Raw genomic sequence first — 18,453 nt, forward strand, 5'->3', positions numbered from 1 at the left:
TTGAATAATTAAGGAAATAATATTCAGTGGAGGCTCCTCTGAATCACACTCAAAGATGTTCTGTTGCTCGAAAAGAAACAAAGATGACTTAGTTCAGTTTAAACAACATTATCCATGAGTAACTATATATAATAAACCATCTTCCAGTCTCAACAACTGTCCCTACTATACTTCCCTTATAGCACCAATCACATTGTGTTTTAATTACTTCTTTCGTTACACATCTTCTCTAAAAGACTAGAGAATTCTGTGAGGGTAGGTACAAGGTACATTCTCACCAGTAAATTCTCAAAGCCTACAACAGTGTCTTGCATGTAGCAAGGGCTAATTATTTAGTTGTTGTTAAAACAAGTAAGTGGATAAATAGGAGGATATACAATATTTATGGTCCATTCATCTTGTAAGCCAGCTCTTCACAAAGCCCACTATTCACAATGCGGACACAAAAGCTGCGTCAGTAGAGTACTAGCTTTATCGTGGTGGACATTCAACCACCAGTGGCCAAAAGGAACTATTCAGAAAATCAACTGCTGTGTATTGGGGATCCAAGAATCACTTTCTCTTTATCTTCAAAAGAAGTCAGTTCCTTCTGGGAGTCCTATCTTCTCTTCAGAATTCCTCAACTAAAGCTCCTCATATACAGAACTGGAATATGGTTAATAAGATACAAAAATGATTGCTTGGGAAACTAACCTTCTGAAGAAAAGTTAATGGTCTAAAGCAACAGTTTTTCTCACGTTACGGAGCAGAGAAAATGAAAATATTTGCCTGGCCCATCAGAGTGAAATAAGATTGATTACAAGGGACTCGGAGTGCCCTAAAAGCCACCCCTAAGAGCTGAGGATCCAACCACATCTGTAACCCAGGTGCAGCTCACCAAGAGCCACGGGTGGGAATCTCTGGACTCCAGAGGGAACGAGCTGGGGATTATAATGACAGTAAATAACATTCCTATTTTTACTAGTAAGAGGCTTCAGTTATAGAAGGAGGAATTATATATAGACAAAGGAAATTTTTCCCAAATTAAGAGCTTTATGACACAGACCTGACCAGAGGTTGGGTGATTATCTCACTAAGTTCTGCTGCTTGGGGCTTCCAATACTTGCTGATAGGCTAATTCAATCTATCCAGTATCTTCTCAGATTGGCTGTAGATCCCAAAGATATTTTCTTTTTCTTTTCTTGCCTTTTTTTTTTTTTTTTTTTTTGCATTTCACAACTGCCTTTAAGGCAGGATTTTGTTAAGTGACTGGCTATTCCCTATGTAGACCACCACATTAGTTCTTACCACATAACTTGAAAACTATCTGTTTAAATGTCTGTCCCAACTACACAATAAACTCTGAGAGCGAAGACTGTGTTGCATTCATCATTGTTTTCAGCATCAGTACAGGGCTGACACATAATAAACAAGAGCTCAGTAAATGCACACTGATTTGAACTGAACTGACTGGACTGCCTTCAAACAGAGGAACCCAAATGTAGAAATGTGTGTACACACACATTCATTTTCAAATTACAAGGATCAGGGCTACAAAGTCAGATGTAAATAGAAATAAGTCCTGTCAGGAAGTTCCACATACACGGAGAAAACAGGAGACGCACTTAATAAACCCAGGGAAATGCTAACTCTCTGTGTAGGACCAAGGCTGTCTCAATAGAATACTATCAGATAAAAGAGGAAGGGAGTGCTAACCAATGTTTTTCGACATTAAGGTGAATCAGTGTGCTTTCCAGATGTTTATGCTATGCTGTAGGTGGTGCCAATATTTTATCTATGTCAGACTTCCGTTAACATGTCTTATAAATGCAAGACTATGGAGCAAATTAAGATCAGACAAAAGTATCTGCCAATAAATCACCGTATTTAATTCCTTCCAGAACATTTATTGACAAAACCCTTTATAAGTGCTGAAGATGTAAATTTACATCAAACCAAGCAAATCACCTAAACAAATAGATTCTGATGCATTCATTTGTGAGGGAAGTAATGTGTCTGCTGGGAAATGATCAGACAACATCAACATAATCAAAACTTTAGTAAGTAAACTGTTGCATTAGTGAATTCACACCCATTTCTGACTGTCACTTATCAGTCTTGCACATAAATGTCATTTGTTACATCCATTTCTCAAAGATAATTCAGTTAAGTCTTCTGTCAGCTCCCTGCTTTGCCAAATACCCACTGCTAACTTTAATGGTTGTCAAAATTATGTATTTTAGACCTAAACTTTATCTACTTTTTTGGGAATTTCTATTTTAATAATAGTTTTGACTTATAAGATATAACATTTATATATGTATAAAGGGAGAATTTAACAAGACACACAAGCTTTCTTTTGTCAGCTTTAAAATAAAGTATATGCATGCCTTGTGAAGCACATACATACACCTCAACCACACCCCAAAATTCAGGATGGAGAAAATATTCACTCTTACTTGGTGAAAATCATTTTAAATCATAATCTTGTACAGTAGGCTATTTCTGAGGAAGAATAAACCGGTTTGAAAAACCTACATTAAAATGATTCTAAAATTCAAATTCTGATTTCAAAATATTTGACAAAGAAAATGAATACTGTGCAGGAATGAAAATGTTCGGTTTAGTCCTTCCCCCTAACTCTAAAAACTCCACAAAAATAGGCCAGTGTAGACTGCTTTTCTAGATCTATGAGAGAAGACTTCACAACCTCCCTCAGTGTCTTGTTTTGATAACTTAGGGCCACCTCAGCTTAGCCTCAATCCTGACTGGGAACTTTCTGCTCATTCCCATATATCCAGTCCTTGGAGGTGGCGGCATATGATGACTACTCGGTAACTTTTAGATTGAGAATTCAAATAATTGCAACCAATAAGAGTAAATAAAACTATTTTTCATATATTTTTTCTTCAAATCAAGTTGCTCCACAAGACCATGAAGCTAAAGTTTCAGCTTTCCACATATATCCCAGGTTAAAAATGCCACAATGATCTATGCCAACTGAACAAAAACCTAAGTAAGTATGCCAATCTGCCTGAAAAATACTTTAAATGTCTTAAGTACAGGTAGCAAAGACAATGTCTACAATTTGTAGGAATTTATAACATAATAAATAATAATGTTCCACAAACTGGTCAGGCAACTAACTGGTCAGACAGAAACGTGCCTTCTGGCAAGAAGGAATCCAGTAGCTTTGGTCCCTTCAATCTCCATGCTGACCCTGTATGCTGCGCACAGCTGCCAATACTGCTCATACAGGAACAGCCACAATCCCAAACACACTTTTATGAGACACAGACCAAAGTAGACAAGCGCTCCATTCTACCTAACAGCAAAGATTCTGACGTGAAATCAATGTAACAGCAGAGCTAAGGCAGATTTTCAGGGGATTTGGTCACCTTCCACTTCCCTACTTTGACTAGTAAGTGTCAAAATGCCCTCCTTCAAACCTTAATAGAATTTTTGTTATCTCTCTGATATTCATGGGGAAAAAGTGTGTATTGTTTTGAGAGTTCTCCCAAATAGGCAGGAAGAACAGACCTTACAAGCTAATAGAAATAAAAGCCTAATGATTTTAGGGATAGAAAAAGTAATTTTACTCTATAACCTGATCAAGTATAAACAGTATCTGGATCATTCTCAAGCTGTATAGACTTCAAATAAAAACTCATAGGGTAGCTAAAACAATCTTCCTATCACTATGAATAACAGTAAGAAGAATTCTGCAGTTATCTGAAAGTATATTTTCTTCCTAATGCCTTCATCTCTCCTTGTCTGTAAAATGTACTACTGATCCTACTAGCGGGGATTGCCTTGCTGTGGCCCAAGCAGACGAGAGACTGGAAAGATGCAGGTACCTCAGCGTAATACCTCAGCTGGTGTGCTTCCAGGCTTGGGTGAGAAACCTCACACCATTCTTTCCCCCAAATGATAGATGGAATTGGAAGGGACAGAAGAGAGGCAGTTCTGTGACTCCACCACAGAGACATTCTTTAATCAGAAATAGTTTTTGAACTGATGCTGGGTCAGACTACTATAAATCTATTATGAAATCCACATATAATTCTGAATATAAAGACAGCAAAGACTTTTGGTTTCTGGCCTAGCATGTTAAGAGCTTGAAAGTTATCACTTCCATCCTCACAGGAAAAAAGCTGAACAAACTAAAAACCGACAGCTCTTCTTGGCTCCATCTGAGAATTGAGGTCACAAAGCAAACTGCCACCCCTCAGATTAGAGAGAGATGGTCAGGCAGATACAAAGGATCAGAGTTAACTGGAGCAGAAGCCCAGGAGCAGAACCACTGCTACTGGAGCCAGTAGTGGGGTCAGAAAACTTAAACTGTAATTGACAAAATGCTGGACGATCAGTGTCGATGAACTTGAGAGAAAAAAACTCCAGAGGGGCCATGTCTTGGTGGGGAGTTTCCACAATTTCATGAGTTTTATCTCCAGGAGGCCTACCAGGTTCTCACTGTGAAGATCGGAGAAAAACCCCAACACCTTTCAGCAGTGGGGAGAGGAAAAGTGGCCACTGTGAAATACACCCAGAGCATTCTGTTCTTAACGAGGCCTGATGTAGGGACTGAAATATGCGCCCCCAAATTCATGTGTTGAAGTCCAAACTGCTGGTACCTCACAAGGTGACCTTATTTGGAAATAGGGTCTCTGAAAATGTAATTAAGTTAGGACGAGGGACTCCAATCCAATATGACCAGTGTCCTTAAAAGAAGGGGAAATTTGGACACAAACATACATACAGGGAGATTGTCAGGTGAAGATGAAGGCTGAAAACTGCGTGATGCTTCTACAGCCTAACGAGTGACAAAGATTGCCAGCAAACGACCAGAAGCTAGAGGACAGGACTGGAACAGATTCTTTCTCACAGTTCTCAGAAGGAGCCAAACCTGCCAACACTTGATCTCGGACTTCTGGCCTCCAAAACTGAGACAATAAATTTCTGTTGTTTAAGTCACACAGCTTGTGGTGCTTTGCTAAGGCAGCACTACCAATCCAGTACATCTGTCCTCAATGGAAACTATTTCACCAGAGCCAAACCAAGTGCAGCTTTACTAGAGCCTAGACAAGCTGAGAAATACCCGATTCCAGCCTGCGCCAGCCTCCCACATGGGGGAAGGGAAATACTTAACTCTAGCCACTCCACCAGTCCGTGTGTAGGAAGGGCAATGCCCAGTTCTAGCCCCCTCCAGCCTTCCTGTCTCACTTAAACAAGGGCAGGGAAGTACTTGGGAAGGTCACATCTCAGGGGCACAGGCTCACTAAAGGACCAAAAGCTAATCAAAGGGCTACAGAATGCTTCCCCACCACCACCACACCTCACTACCACATCAGCAGTGCTCCTTTGTAACAACAGAATGCAATGAAGAACTACATATCTCAGGCCTTACTTTAGAAGTCTTTACGGAAACTCAAAGACAATCAGGGCAACAAAAATGACACATGAGGAAATTTCAGCCTCAAACTCCTACAGCTATAGCAAACAGTAAACAGACCAACTCCTTGACAGATAAACATAAAATATCACACCAAAGGCCTATTTACCTCAGTTCCTTTTACATTCTACATCATGTCTAGCCGTCAATAAAGAAATTACAAGACACACTAAAATATAAGAAAATACAGTTTGAAGAGACTAGCAAGCATCAGAACTGGGCTTAAATATGGCAGAGATGTTGGAATTACCAAACAGAAATTTAAAACAACTATGATTAATATGCTAAGTGCTCTAAAGGCAAAGTGACAACATGTAAGAACAGATGAGTAAAGTAAGCAGAGAAATGGAGACTCAAAGAATCAAAAGGAAATGCTAGAAATCAACACACTAAAAGGAAAGAAGAAAGTCTTTGATGGGCTCATCAATAGTCTGGACACAGTTGAGGAAGGAATCACTGAGCTTCAAGATACATCAGTAGAAACTTTCAAAACTGAAATACAAAGAGAAAAAAGACTTGGGGGGGGGAACAAAACAGAACAGAATACCCAATAACTGTGGGACAAATACACACAGCATAACATACACCTAGTGGTAATACCATAAGGAGAAGAAAGAGAAAAGGGAACAGAAGAAATATCCTGAGAATTTCCTCAAATTAATGAGCCAATACCAAACCACAGATCCAGGAAGATCAGACAATATCATGCAGGAAAAACAGCAAAAAAATCTACACTTAGGCATGTTCAAACTGCAGAAAATCAAAGACAAAGTCTTGAAAAGCCAGAAGGAGAGGAAAAAACACTTACCTAAAGAGGAACGAGGATAAGAATAGCATTAGACTTCTCTCCGTGAATGCGAGAAGAGAGTGGAGTGAAATATTTAAAATGTGGAAAGAAAAAACTATCAAACTAGACTTCAGTATCCAGCAAAATTATCTCTCAAAAGTGAAGAAGTACCTCCTCAGACAAACAAAAATTAAGACAATATGTTGTCAGTTGTCTTACCTTTCAAGAAATGTTAGAAAATCTTTGAAAAGAAGGAAAATTATACAGGTCAGAAATTTGGATCCACATAAAAGGAAGAGCATTAGAAAAGCAATAAATGAAGGGAAAATAAAATCATTTATTTTTATGATTCTTCACTGATCTAACACAATTTGTTCAAAAGAATAATGAAGTATTCAGTGATTATAGCTTATGAGTAAGTGAAATGAATGACAGCAATATTATAAGGGTCAAGAGGGAGGAATCAGAAATCCTCTGTTTTAAGGTACTTGTACTAACCATGAAGTACTAGTGTTATTTGTAATTGGACTCGAATTAGTTATAAATGTGCACTGCAAATTGAGAAGCAATCAGTAGAAAAAGGAAAAAAAAAGTATAATTGATATACTAAGAGAAAATATATAAAATGCTCAATTAAAATCAGAGAATGCAGAAAAAAGTAGAAAACAAACAAAAACAAAAACCAAGGGCAATGAATTAAAAACAGTAACGTAAATAGAACAGACGAAAGGGTAGGATTTTGTAAAAGCTACCAAGTACCTTAATATGTCTCTTTTTCATTGTAAATAAAAAACATGGGTATCTGGGAAGATTTCTTTAAATATAAATGAAACAAAATTTTTGAAACTTTAGTATGTAGCACTCATATGCCAGTTTTCATTGTTTCAGAAGTTTTAAAAGCAAGGAGCAGACCCTTCCAAACTACTAATAATTGCCCTCATTTTTTTAATTAACTTAAGCAAATCTATGGCGGCAATGAATATGGTGAACATTAAATCTATCTACATCTCACCACATCATCTGATTATCATTCAATCATACACATAGATAGTATGTGTGCATACCATGTGACATTCTGTATTTTTCCAGCTTAGCATTATTTTTACATTCACATTTTTGCCGATTTGGTATTCAATTATGCTCATATACCTTAGCATTTATATAGTCATCTTCCCCATCCACTTTCTTAAGCAGCTTTTTCTCTATGTAAATGCTAATATGGATATTTCAATATTAACTACTTTTTTCTTTCATAGTAGTTCCTTAAAATATATTTCCCAAAATGGAGTCACTGGATCAAAGCACATGCACAACCTCAGAGCTCTTAATACATACAGCTAAAACTGATCTCAGGAAAACAAGGTAGACTAAGAAGGAGAAACACATACTCCAAGGGCGGGCAGAATGACCATGTGTAGTGTACCCCATGAACAAACAGTTCAGTACTACTGAGGAATGAAGGGGAAAAGAGAAATGCAGAATGGAAGAAAATGAAGATGGATAGATATGCTTGAATCAGATCAAGAAGGGCCTTGTACATCATGAGGAGTTTGGATTTTACTCTGGATAATGGGACTGAAAGAACTGAGAAAAGGAAGGGGAACATTATCATTATTTGCCTTTTTGAAAATGGAAGGGAAGAATTAGGAAGGCTGGTTAGGAAACTAGCAAGAGAGACCAGGAGAGAGATGCTGAGTGCCCGACCAGGGCAGTGGGGGTGGACAAGAGAAGGACGCACCTGTAAGAGAGATCCAAGAGGTAGATTATGATGACTGGTTCTGCATAGTGCAGCTGAGCAGGTGCAGTGAAATGGGTAAAGGAAAGTTAAAAATTCATCATCACACTCGATTTCACTAAAGACACTTATACTACAAATGCCTCTGAAGGCAGGGTCTTATCTTATTCACCATTTCATCTCCCATGCCTGTCACAGTGCTCAGTATGCTGTAGTTACTCAGTAAACTGTTAAATGAAATAAATGGGTGGGTAATGCCATTTGCTAAGAGAGAAAATAAAGGAGAAGGAACAGGTTTAGACTGAAAAAAAGTGAGCATAATTTTAAGCCATTTCAATGTCTTGCACATTACTTAGCAGATCGCCATCTCATTATAAAGAACTACTGAATTAAGGAACAAAGAAATAAATGCAAGTAAGTTTCTGTCTGTCTATCTATCTGAAAGGAAATTAGGCAATGATGATGTGTTAGGATTTAGAAGGCTGAATTTGAGCTATTGGCAAAAATACCAACCAAAGATATGGTATCTGATGGTGAGCCGGGCCAAGCTGACAGGCACTCACAGAAGCAGGAATGTATTTTTATGTGTCAAAGTTCATGAGCATATAAAATGTTCTATTTTTTAACTTTGAAATATGCTATTTCAACACTGTGTCAATATCTTAAAATGTCCCTTCAAAACTATCCACAGAAACACTGATAGATTCAACTTAAATCCAATATATAACCATTTCCATAGTCTATGTTTTGCTCCTTGGCAAAAACACTCATTTCCGTAGCAATGTTCAATTTTTACTTTATTTTGATTAAAGACTCAGAAATACAATGCGACATTTTATGTGTTTTCTTTTTCTACAAGAAAATCGTACCGTATATTTCAGGGACCTCCAGGACATTGTTAACAAAGGCTAAATCGACATTACCAAAAAAATCGTACTGAGGAAAATATTGTGAATATAAATTTACTTGCACATTCTCTTTATTCCTTACGAAGCTCATGGCCCCACAAAAACCATCAGTGTCCTTTTGTATTATTCTCCTAGCATTCCTGCTGCACAAAGGACCTGCATCTGGATGTAAATGCAGCAGGAGAACTCCTGTGAGAATTCTTGGCTGGCAGGAATGCACACGGGGGTGGGGGCGGGGCAGGGCTTTAGGAAGCAGCTGTCCCAAAGAGGGAATTGGAAGAGGATGCAAATCCTTTCTCTCCCAAGCTGCTGGCCTCAATTCAGGCAAATAATTTGCTTCTAGGAGATTAACCTCCCTCCCTTTAAAACTATCTAATCTTTCTACAGACAGATGCCACCAATATCTTTGTAGGTCAATTAATTTTACTGAAGACATTATTTAGATAGCAAAGATAAAGAAATGGGTAAAGAAAATAGAGATACGTACATAAGAATTCAACTCGATTATTTGTTCCCTTAAAAATGCTGTAGACAAAATAAAAAGCTAACAACTCAATAAATACAAGTAAATGTTAAATCAAATATTCATAAACTATATATACACAGTAATAAGAATCCTACTAACTCAGATTTTAAAGGAAGAGGGAAAAAGTAGTATTTTGATATGACACATATAAATAGTCACCACCCCAAAATAACTGTTTTCTTTAATTTTCTCTACTTCCAGAATATAGCTATAGAAGCTTCATGGGAGGCAAAACCCGGATGTTAAAAAAAAATTCTACTGCTTAAGAAGAACAGAAAAGGAAGAATCAAAGGCAAAAATATTCTGAAGTGGTCTGCCAGGGAAAACTGCCAGGCAGGACAGTCTACCCATTCTTGAAAATCTTTTACCCCTTAACATCTTTTTCTATATTCCCCTTGTTTCCCACTTCAGTTTTCCCAGTACCTGAAAAGACTCTAATCCTTTTCTTCAGATTAGCCAACAAGAACACTCAAGAAGTGTGATGGGAAATCATTTAGAGACTAATGCAAAGTAGTCCACACTCCCTGCTTTCTCCTTACCCAATTGGTATTGGAAAAGGGTTTTTTCATTGTACTCATATATTACCTGAATATTCCCACTTGTAAAAGTGTCACATGACAGAAATTGACAAGCAACTAGAAAGAGTTTTGACTGCAGCATGGAAGAAGGTAATTTTGGATTTTAAAAATCTACCTAGGAACAATACCATACATCTGAGTGCACTTATAAAGTGGAGAGCTCGAAGACTGTGTGCATCCTGTACCCCTTGAAAGAAGGGGACAGAGTGGGAGGTGGCAGAGTTCAAAGGGCACCAAAGACAAACTTTCTATAATTCAAAACTTTGTCTAAGGCAGGTTCGGGAAGCAACTCCTAACTCCCTCTGCATTCAACCTTCTTAACCTTGTTCCTCTCCCTTAATCCAGAATTCAATGTATTATTAGTGACATGCTACTCCAAAATTTGGTACCTTGGCATACTGAGTATCTTAAGCTAAAGGAATTTGAGAAATAGTGGATGCAAGAAAGACTCTGACCTCTCTCTTTTTCTATGAAGCAGATCACAAGACCACCTTATGAGAGGTGCTCTGTCTATTCCTGGAGGCTTTCCTCATCTCTGAAGATGGAGGGACAGTGAGAGGAATCCAAACAAACAGTTCTTGTTAAGTTTCCCCAGTTTATTTTCCTTAGCTCATATCCTTCAGTCCTACCATATCTGCCCATGACTTTCTACTCTTCATCAAACCTAGCATAAAACAATCAGGTCTAACTGCTTCTTTGGTTCTTCATTCCTTTATGAAGGCTCCCGTGTCAAGTAAAACTTAATACTAAAAAATTTGTATGCTGCTTTCTTCTTACTCTATCTAGAACCTAGAAGGGTAGAAAGAAAAATTTTTCCCCTCCCCTTACTAGTATTACGTTTACACTGCAGGTTAAACAGCTTTTATGGATTAGTCTGAGATACTATCATTGAAATACTGTTTATACAAAAATGATTGCATTGAAATGTCAAACATCAAATTGAAAAATAAATTTACAGCATAATCAAAATGATGCCTGTGGCCTATATAAGACATAAAGGAAGAGGACAAAGTATGATGGATTCTGGATTAGGACTCTCAGAGCAGAGCACGAGGTCTTTGACATCTTGGAGGTGATGGTAACTTCTTTCTAATAGTGGAACTAAAGTTACCATCTTGTTAATTCAAGGTTCTGTTAAAGAAAACATGATCTGTGATACTTGTTTAATCAGTAATGCAGACTTTATTCGGACTGTCATGATAGGCACAGGGAATACTACAACGGGGTGCTGCAGTAAGGGGGAGAGATTGGGCTCAACTCTGAATATGAGGAAAAGTAGAGATTTACAGCCATGGAGGTGGGGGGCAGTCTGTGAATGGACAGTTACTAAGAGGGTAGGTTAATTCTTTGCTAAACTGACCTAACAGAGTTCCTGCTAAAGGCAGGCCAGGGTGATCAGATATCACCTGCGGGCTGGTGAGGGATGATAAACTTGGACAGAAACCAAGGGTGATCAGCCATGAGTATGAGGATTCTAACTAAACTGACTTAGTAGGATTCTTGCTAAAACTAAACTATAAAACTGGGAATAAATGCCCAAGGTCACACCTAGTGGGCTCAGAGGAGTCTGACTAAAGTTTGGTCAAAGGGAGAATCTCTGTCAGCTCTTAATTTCTCTAGGCTAAAGTAAAGCCAGCGATTTGGCTATTGTCAAAAGTGAAAACATTCTAGGTCATGTTGCTTTTTGGAAGAGGGAAAAGGAAGGACTGCAGATGTACTACTTCTTTCTGAAGAAGCTAAGAGGGCCCTGCAGCTGAACTGATATGACAGGTAGGAATAACGTAAGACAAGTTAACTTAGAGTTAATTATCCTGGGTTGTGGTTAACTTGGGGAGATAAAATATACCGAGTAAATGTAAAATTATTTGTGGTTTGCTAGGGAATAAAACAACTTTCACTGTACTCTTAAAGGATCTTACTGATACCACCTTTCCAATCTAGGTACAGGGAATAACAGAGCAGGACTCTGCATGGAAGACCTCTGATACTCTTGTGATTTGCCACTTTTATCACTGTGAAGTTTAAGGTAGTGACTGTAATATAAGAGCGAATGATAATATTGATATTTATATAATGCTTGTTTTTAAAATTAATATAATGAAGATTTGGTCACCATTGTCTTCTATACTTTGCTACATGTGAGAAAAGGTCAAGTTCAAAGCTGTCCTTCCAGCTTGAGTCTCTCCAGGTAGGATATTTAGGGAAAAAGAACTTGGTTAAAATAAATTATCCTGGGGAAAAGGAATTAGGCCCTAAGAGAATGGTTCTGACACTGGAGGAAACAAGAGAGGAACAGAAGGAATTTTACCATGGGAAGAAAAGTGCACAGGCTCCCGAAAAAGGACTGGGCACCTCCTTCCTCTTCTACCCATCTCAATCCTCCCCAGCTCCCCAACCCTTCTCTCACCGCTTCCCCCAGCTCCCCACTAACCCCCTCCCCGCTCTCTTCCTTCCCTCCTACCCCTAATCCCAACTCCAAGATATCTCCATCAGTTAATTCTAGGGCCCAAACTGAATCTGAGGGACGTACAAATGATTCATAGAAATAAAAAAAGATGTCTAGCTTCAGTAATATTCTGAGAACAGGGAATTAAAACACAGATACTTTGGAAAGGAGTTGAACTGGGGTGCAGGAAAGTATATATATAGTCAGACTGCTTTTCTCAACATCAGCATAAACACATCTGTATGACTCTAAATTTAAATGAAGCATAGTCTGCTTAAGGTTTAAATGACTGAAATTTCAAAAAACTATTACAATCCACAAAATTCTTGGTATTTCAGTATTTAAAACAACACAAGATACTAGAAGAACCTAAACTTTATATTTTTATAGTATTATAATTGCTAAAGTAAGTTTATGACTGTTTTCAATGGCTAGTTACATTATGACACAACTTAAAAACTTGTACATCTGATGTGAAAGCTATGCCATCCTGGAATATTACACTTAAGCCCGTGATGCTTAACTCTCAGTGTACATCAAAAAATATCTCCATCCACAATGATTCCATGGGGTTGGGCCCAGGCAACCATATTTTTAAAAGTTTCTTAGGTGATTCTGATACACAATTCTGGTCAAGAAAAACTGTCTCATAGGATATTAAATACTATAGTCACCTCCTAGTGTACTCTACTTCATCACAGGAAGACGTGAAGATCTCACATACTGGGTTGCTCTACTTACAAATCCATTACTAATTTCATCATCTCCTTGGATTAGTACCACAGTAGCACTTAAAAAAACATTTAAACTTTCCTTCTCACACCTCCAGGAAATTTATTTAAAACTAAACACTTCAAATGAGTTTAAAAGGTAGTAAATTTAGAAGTGGGCTGTGAACTAGGTGTTTGCTTTGAAAAGTAAAGCTATCAATCTACAGCATGGAATAAGGAATAAGAAGGAGTGAAGCTAGCCACAGGCAGGGGAAGCCAGATGGTCACCAAATTTCTTCCTGAAACACGTCCTCATGGCATGCCTCCACTATTTTATTTCCACTGACAGCTCATCATGTATGCTCATGTTCAAATGAAAAGTACTCCCTCAAGATGAAATCAGTTTTCTGAACACATATTTGGAATAATCTCAGTAACTGTTACTCCTGCTAAAATTAAAAATCAAGAGCTGACTGTACTATTTGGATATCATGGGCCAGTTTCTTAACCTCAGTTTATTTCCTTTGATATCTCATCTATGTATCATAAAAAGCAATTTTATTAACATACCTTGGATCAAGAAGACTCCTCAAAAATTTGAAAAGCAAAACCTGGTTCTGAATAGAAAAACAATAAAAAATACAATTAAATATTAAAACAAATTCTTCAAACTATGCTATGGTAAAGAACAACTCTAGAATATCCCTTTTAAAAGCACACATGCGTATGATTATTTCCATTATGCTCTCTGTACAGATCTAAGAAATTCTCAATAATCATTTGGAGGTCATTTCCTCTCAGTAATTCTAATCACTGTCACATATTCAATTTTAAGTGCAGAAGAAATACAAACACCTTATTATTGCGGGGGTCAGGGTGGAAGAAAGCTCTCCACTGAGACACATTCCTTAATGGTTCCCAGCATGAGGACCCTTGGAATGGCAGGTGCTCTGAACTGCTCTGGCTGCACCAATGGGTTTACAGTGCCTCACCTAGTCCTTCTTGTGACAAAGGCCTACTATGAGATAGTAAATCTAGTTGGGGTGGGAGGTTAAGGCCCAAATAACAAACATCACCTAAAAAGCTTATTAACTCCCCAATATAATCAATTACAGAAGAGACAACAAACTGCAACAGGTCAGCAATTAACATGCCATAAAATCTGTTTCTTCCACTTTACTACACGAATATTAATATTTCTAAGTTCATAGGAAAGCTAAGCAAAAATTATTATAGTTTAATTTTCCTTTTTTCTTTATTTTTTTGACACATTCAAACTTTACCTATAAAAAACAGGGGACCTCAAAACCGGAAAGGATTAACATTTAGAATGTAACATTTTAAATACATTTATCAGTCTTTGATTATTTATCTTTTCCCTGGCCTATCAAGTTCTATTTTTACATAACTTTCCTTCTGGTTATAATGTAATATTCTGGCTTATTTTTCACTTGAAGAATTCTGAAAACAATTGTTCAGAGGCATATTTCTTGCCATCAAAAGTAAAGGCACTTTATAAAATTTGTGTGGGATTCTCATATAATCAATAAAGCTCTGCAATAAATACTTAATTTCTTTAAAAGAAATGCATAAGACTCTACAAAGAGTCCACAGTCACAGAGCCAAAAATTTTTGTCTGTTTTAAATCCACAACACTTCCAGCTTTTATATATCTGTCTAATGAATGACATTATATTCATTTAAATGACCTCTCTGTCTCTAAATATTTTTAAAGATTATAGGAAAAAGAAAATCGTGCAATGGATAACCTTACATTTTAAACAATAATAACACTAGAGTTGAGAAGATTCATCAGAACCGCTGATTTTTAAAGGAGTGGGGAAGCTTTGTGGGTTGAGAGCAGTTTTAGCAGAAACGTCCTCCTGTCCCCACCTCACTAGAATGGACCCCTCAGGATCCTGGGCAGTGAGTGCTCTACCATCATTCAAGTCACACTATTCTTCACTTATCTTTTGGCTTATCTGTCTTCTTCCATGAGCACAGGGGTACATTTATAGTTAAGCCTTAAACAACACAGATTTGAACTGAGTGGGTCGACTTACATGTGAATGTTTTTCACTAAATATACTGGAAAAAATTTGGAAGATTTGCAACAATTTGAAAAAACTTGTAGGTGAACCCCATAGCCTATAAATAAAGTAAAAAATTAAAAGTAAAAAAATATATATATACCCCTTTTTCTCTCTCTCTTAATTAGAGAAACTGTGTTATCAGATGGTTTTCTAAAAAATGTAACAAAGTTTCCAATACTGTATTATGAATAAGACTGTAATACTGTGTGCCATAACAAACTTTATAATAATTCATTCATTAGTGTGTAAGCTAGGCTACCATGAAGCTACTGTATCGATTGCCCTGGGCTACCATAAAGCCATCATACTGCTGCTTTTTCATTATCAATGCATGAATTGTTATACCTGTAAATAAATATGAATTTCTTTTTCACATTATCTTTTCACCTTGGATGTCTAGTGTTACTAATATGTATAACATCTACAGTGTTTTGTATCAGGCAATATTGATATAGGGACTGACAAATGATTCATCTTGTAAACAGATGATGAAACTTATGGTACTGATAAACACAGTTCAGTACTATAAATGTATTTTCTCTTCCTTATGATTTTCTTAATATGTTTTTCTTTTCTCTGGCTCACTTTATTGTAAGAATACAGTATATAATACATGTAACATACAAAGCATGTATTAATTGACTATTCACTGATAAGGCTTCCAGTCAACAGTAGGCTATTAGTAGTTAAGTTTTTGGTAAGACAAAAGTTATAGGAGGATTTTTTTTACTGCACCCAGGTCGGCAACCCTAACCCTCACATTGTTCAAGGGTCAACTGTATATGTTTTTGCAGCCTCAACACTTCATCTGTGTGCTTTTGGCCCAGAGCAGGTACACAAATATTTACTGAATTAATGGATGAGTATTTATCTTGAGTTAATGGACTTCATCACGCTGGACAACCAACCCTATATCTGGGAGTCATTTTTAACTTCACTCATCATGTTGAACTAATTTCCAAGCCATGTACATTTTACTTTACAAACCTATTTTGGAACTGTCCTCTCCACTATCACTGCCTTCATCCTGTCCTTACCATATTCTACCAAGACCTTTTGTCTTTTAAGTGTTCTAACTGGTCTCTCCTCCATTTGCTCTTTGCCAGTCCATTCTCTACACTACAGAGTTAATTTTCTATAAAATGAATCTAATGGTATCGTTCCTTTGCCTAAAAAACTAGTAATTCTCCAGTACACATAAGATTCAGTATATTATTTTTTAGCATTACATATAAGATTGTTCAGTGTAAGCCCCAAAACTCTATTTTCCAGTCTCTATACCTTTAACTCCTCCCCTCTGACATACCTTTTATAGTTTAATCTAATAATGCTTTGTCTACTATTGTCCCCACCACGTCATTCTCTGAATATGCATGTTGCTTCGTGCCTGTAAGTCTTTACATACCCAGAACTCCTTCCCAATTCTCTGCCTAGAAAACTGATACCAATTATTTAAGCCAGTTCATGCATATCTGGGAACTCTTATCTGACTTCTCTTTCTCACACAGAACTCTTGTTCCTACAGTACTTTTTTACATGTTTGGTATAGAGCTTTTAACACTGTGCTGTGGTTAAATAGGTGCTTCTCTGTTCCATAAGAAAAATTAAAGAAAACACTGTATTCTTATTTGTGCCCCTCAGAGACTACCATACTGTGGTACATGGTGGGGCAGCAGTCGTGTGTAAATGAATGAACTCCGTATCTTTGTCTTTTATACCAGCTGCCTCCCACTCACTGCTCTGGTTTCCATCTTGCATCCTATCTCTAACGACTATTATTGCCACTTGGGGACCCTGGGTTGTGCTACACGCCCCCGTCATTGTCCTAGTCCCTGTCTCTCTCACTTGTGGCCATAACGGTAGTGGGCAAAACATTGTACTAGCACTGCCATGGCAGTGATAAGTGGAATACTAGGTCCATCATATAGAGCTTCAAACTGAGCATCTCAATATTCAACGTTAATATAGCTGCATTCTAGTTAAGACTTTACAAGAAAAATTCTAAGTAGTCATCATTAACCCAATTTGAGGATGGCAGAAGTCTGAATAAATAACATGAAACCCAAAGAGAATACACTTGCAGCTACTATAGCAAAGGATATGGGGAGGTGGGGCGGGGGAGGGGGAATCCTCTGTGGATTATGATTTCTAAGTTATAGTTTCAAAAATGTTTCTGTGTTGTTAATATTTCTTATGCACAAAGAGGAATTCCCTCATTTCCAGACTCAGAGATCCATAACTGCTTCCAAATACACACACACACACACACACACACACACACAATGTATAGAAACTGCTATTAAAAGGCAACTATCAATTGAAAAAATTATTACAATCTAAAGTTCTTAAGCGGATATTCAATAATTCTCTCTCCACTAGATGTTTCTTTCCAATATGTTCTGCAAAATTTACCTGAAGTTTTTTAATGACTGTTTCAATCTGTTCAGAAAAGTGAGTAGCAACCAGCTCTGCAGCTTTACAAGGCTTCAGGGACACAAGTTCCTGGAATGAAAGAAAAAGATGAAACGATCTTTAACGTTAAATATAAATAGAATTTCCACAGATGTGAAGCATGATCATCTACCTCAAAATTTTCATGAGCTTCTACATTGCATTTCAGGAGACCTCAATATAGGGCCTCAATTTTAATTAAAGGCATATTGCAAATAAGCAAAAGATTAAAAGTACCAAGTGAAAAATCAGATTCTGATACAAAAGGTAATTCAGAATTCTTAGAAAATGAAAGCACTAAAATTCTAGATTTAGGCTATGATCTCCACAGGATGAAAAGAAGGAACAACATCTTCCCAAATTCTCTGCCAGTGAATTTCACCCTTGAGCTTAAAGTAACAACTTGAAGAAATGAAAAAAAGAATATAGTTCTGATTTCTCTGGCTAAGAATTCTGCAATTTTACTTCTGATACCTGGTGGATTTTGAAACCAGAAGTGTCTTAAGAAATGAACTTAAGGTCATAAATCTAAGAGGTTGGCCACTCTTCATAAGACCTATTTCTGTCAAATCTAAGACTTCCAATCTGCCCTCTTCTTGAACTTTCCTAAATACTATTGGCTAGCCTTTCTTCTTGAAACTCTCTTCTTTCTTGGTTTCTGTGACCCTATTCTACCTCTTCAAGTGCATGTTCCATTGCTAAAATGCAAAGGTGAGCTACAGATCAACATATATTGTCAAATAAAAATAAGACAAGTTATTGTGGCTACAAATTTTGTGATATATTAG

At 37.2% G+C, this 18,453-nt stretch overlaps 1 protein-coding gene across 1 annotated transcript in view; it reads right to left on the bottom strand.

Annotated features, from left to right (window-relative positions):
* The window catches only part of VPS8 (VPS8 subunit of CORVET complex), a 223,049-nt gene that overhangs the window by 75,858 nt on the left and 128,738 nt on the right, over window positions 1-18,453 (bottom strand). The window contains 2 exon segments of the mRNA XM_032482907.1: window positions 13,692-13,738; window positions 17,627-17,716. Coding sequence (XP_032338798.1) covers window positions 13,692-13,738; window positions 17,627-17,716 — 137 coding nt within the window.

The sequence above is a fragment of the Camelus ferus genome, chromosome 1 (assembly GCF_009834535.1).
Source record: "Camelus ferus isolate YT-003-E chromosome 1, BCGSAC_Cfer_1.0, whole genome shotgun sequence".
In the NCBI taxonomy this organism is placed as follows: Eukaryota; Metazoa; Chordata; class Mammalia; order Artiodactyla; family Camelidae; genus Camelus; species Camelus ferus.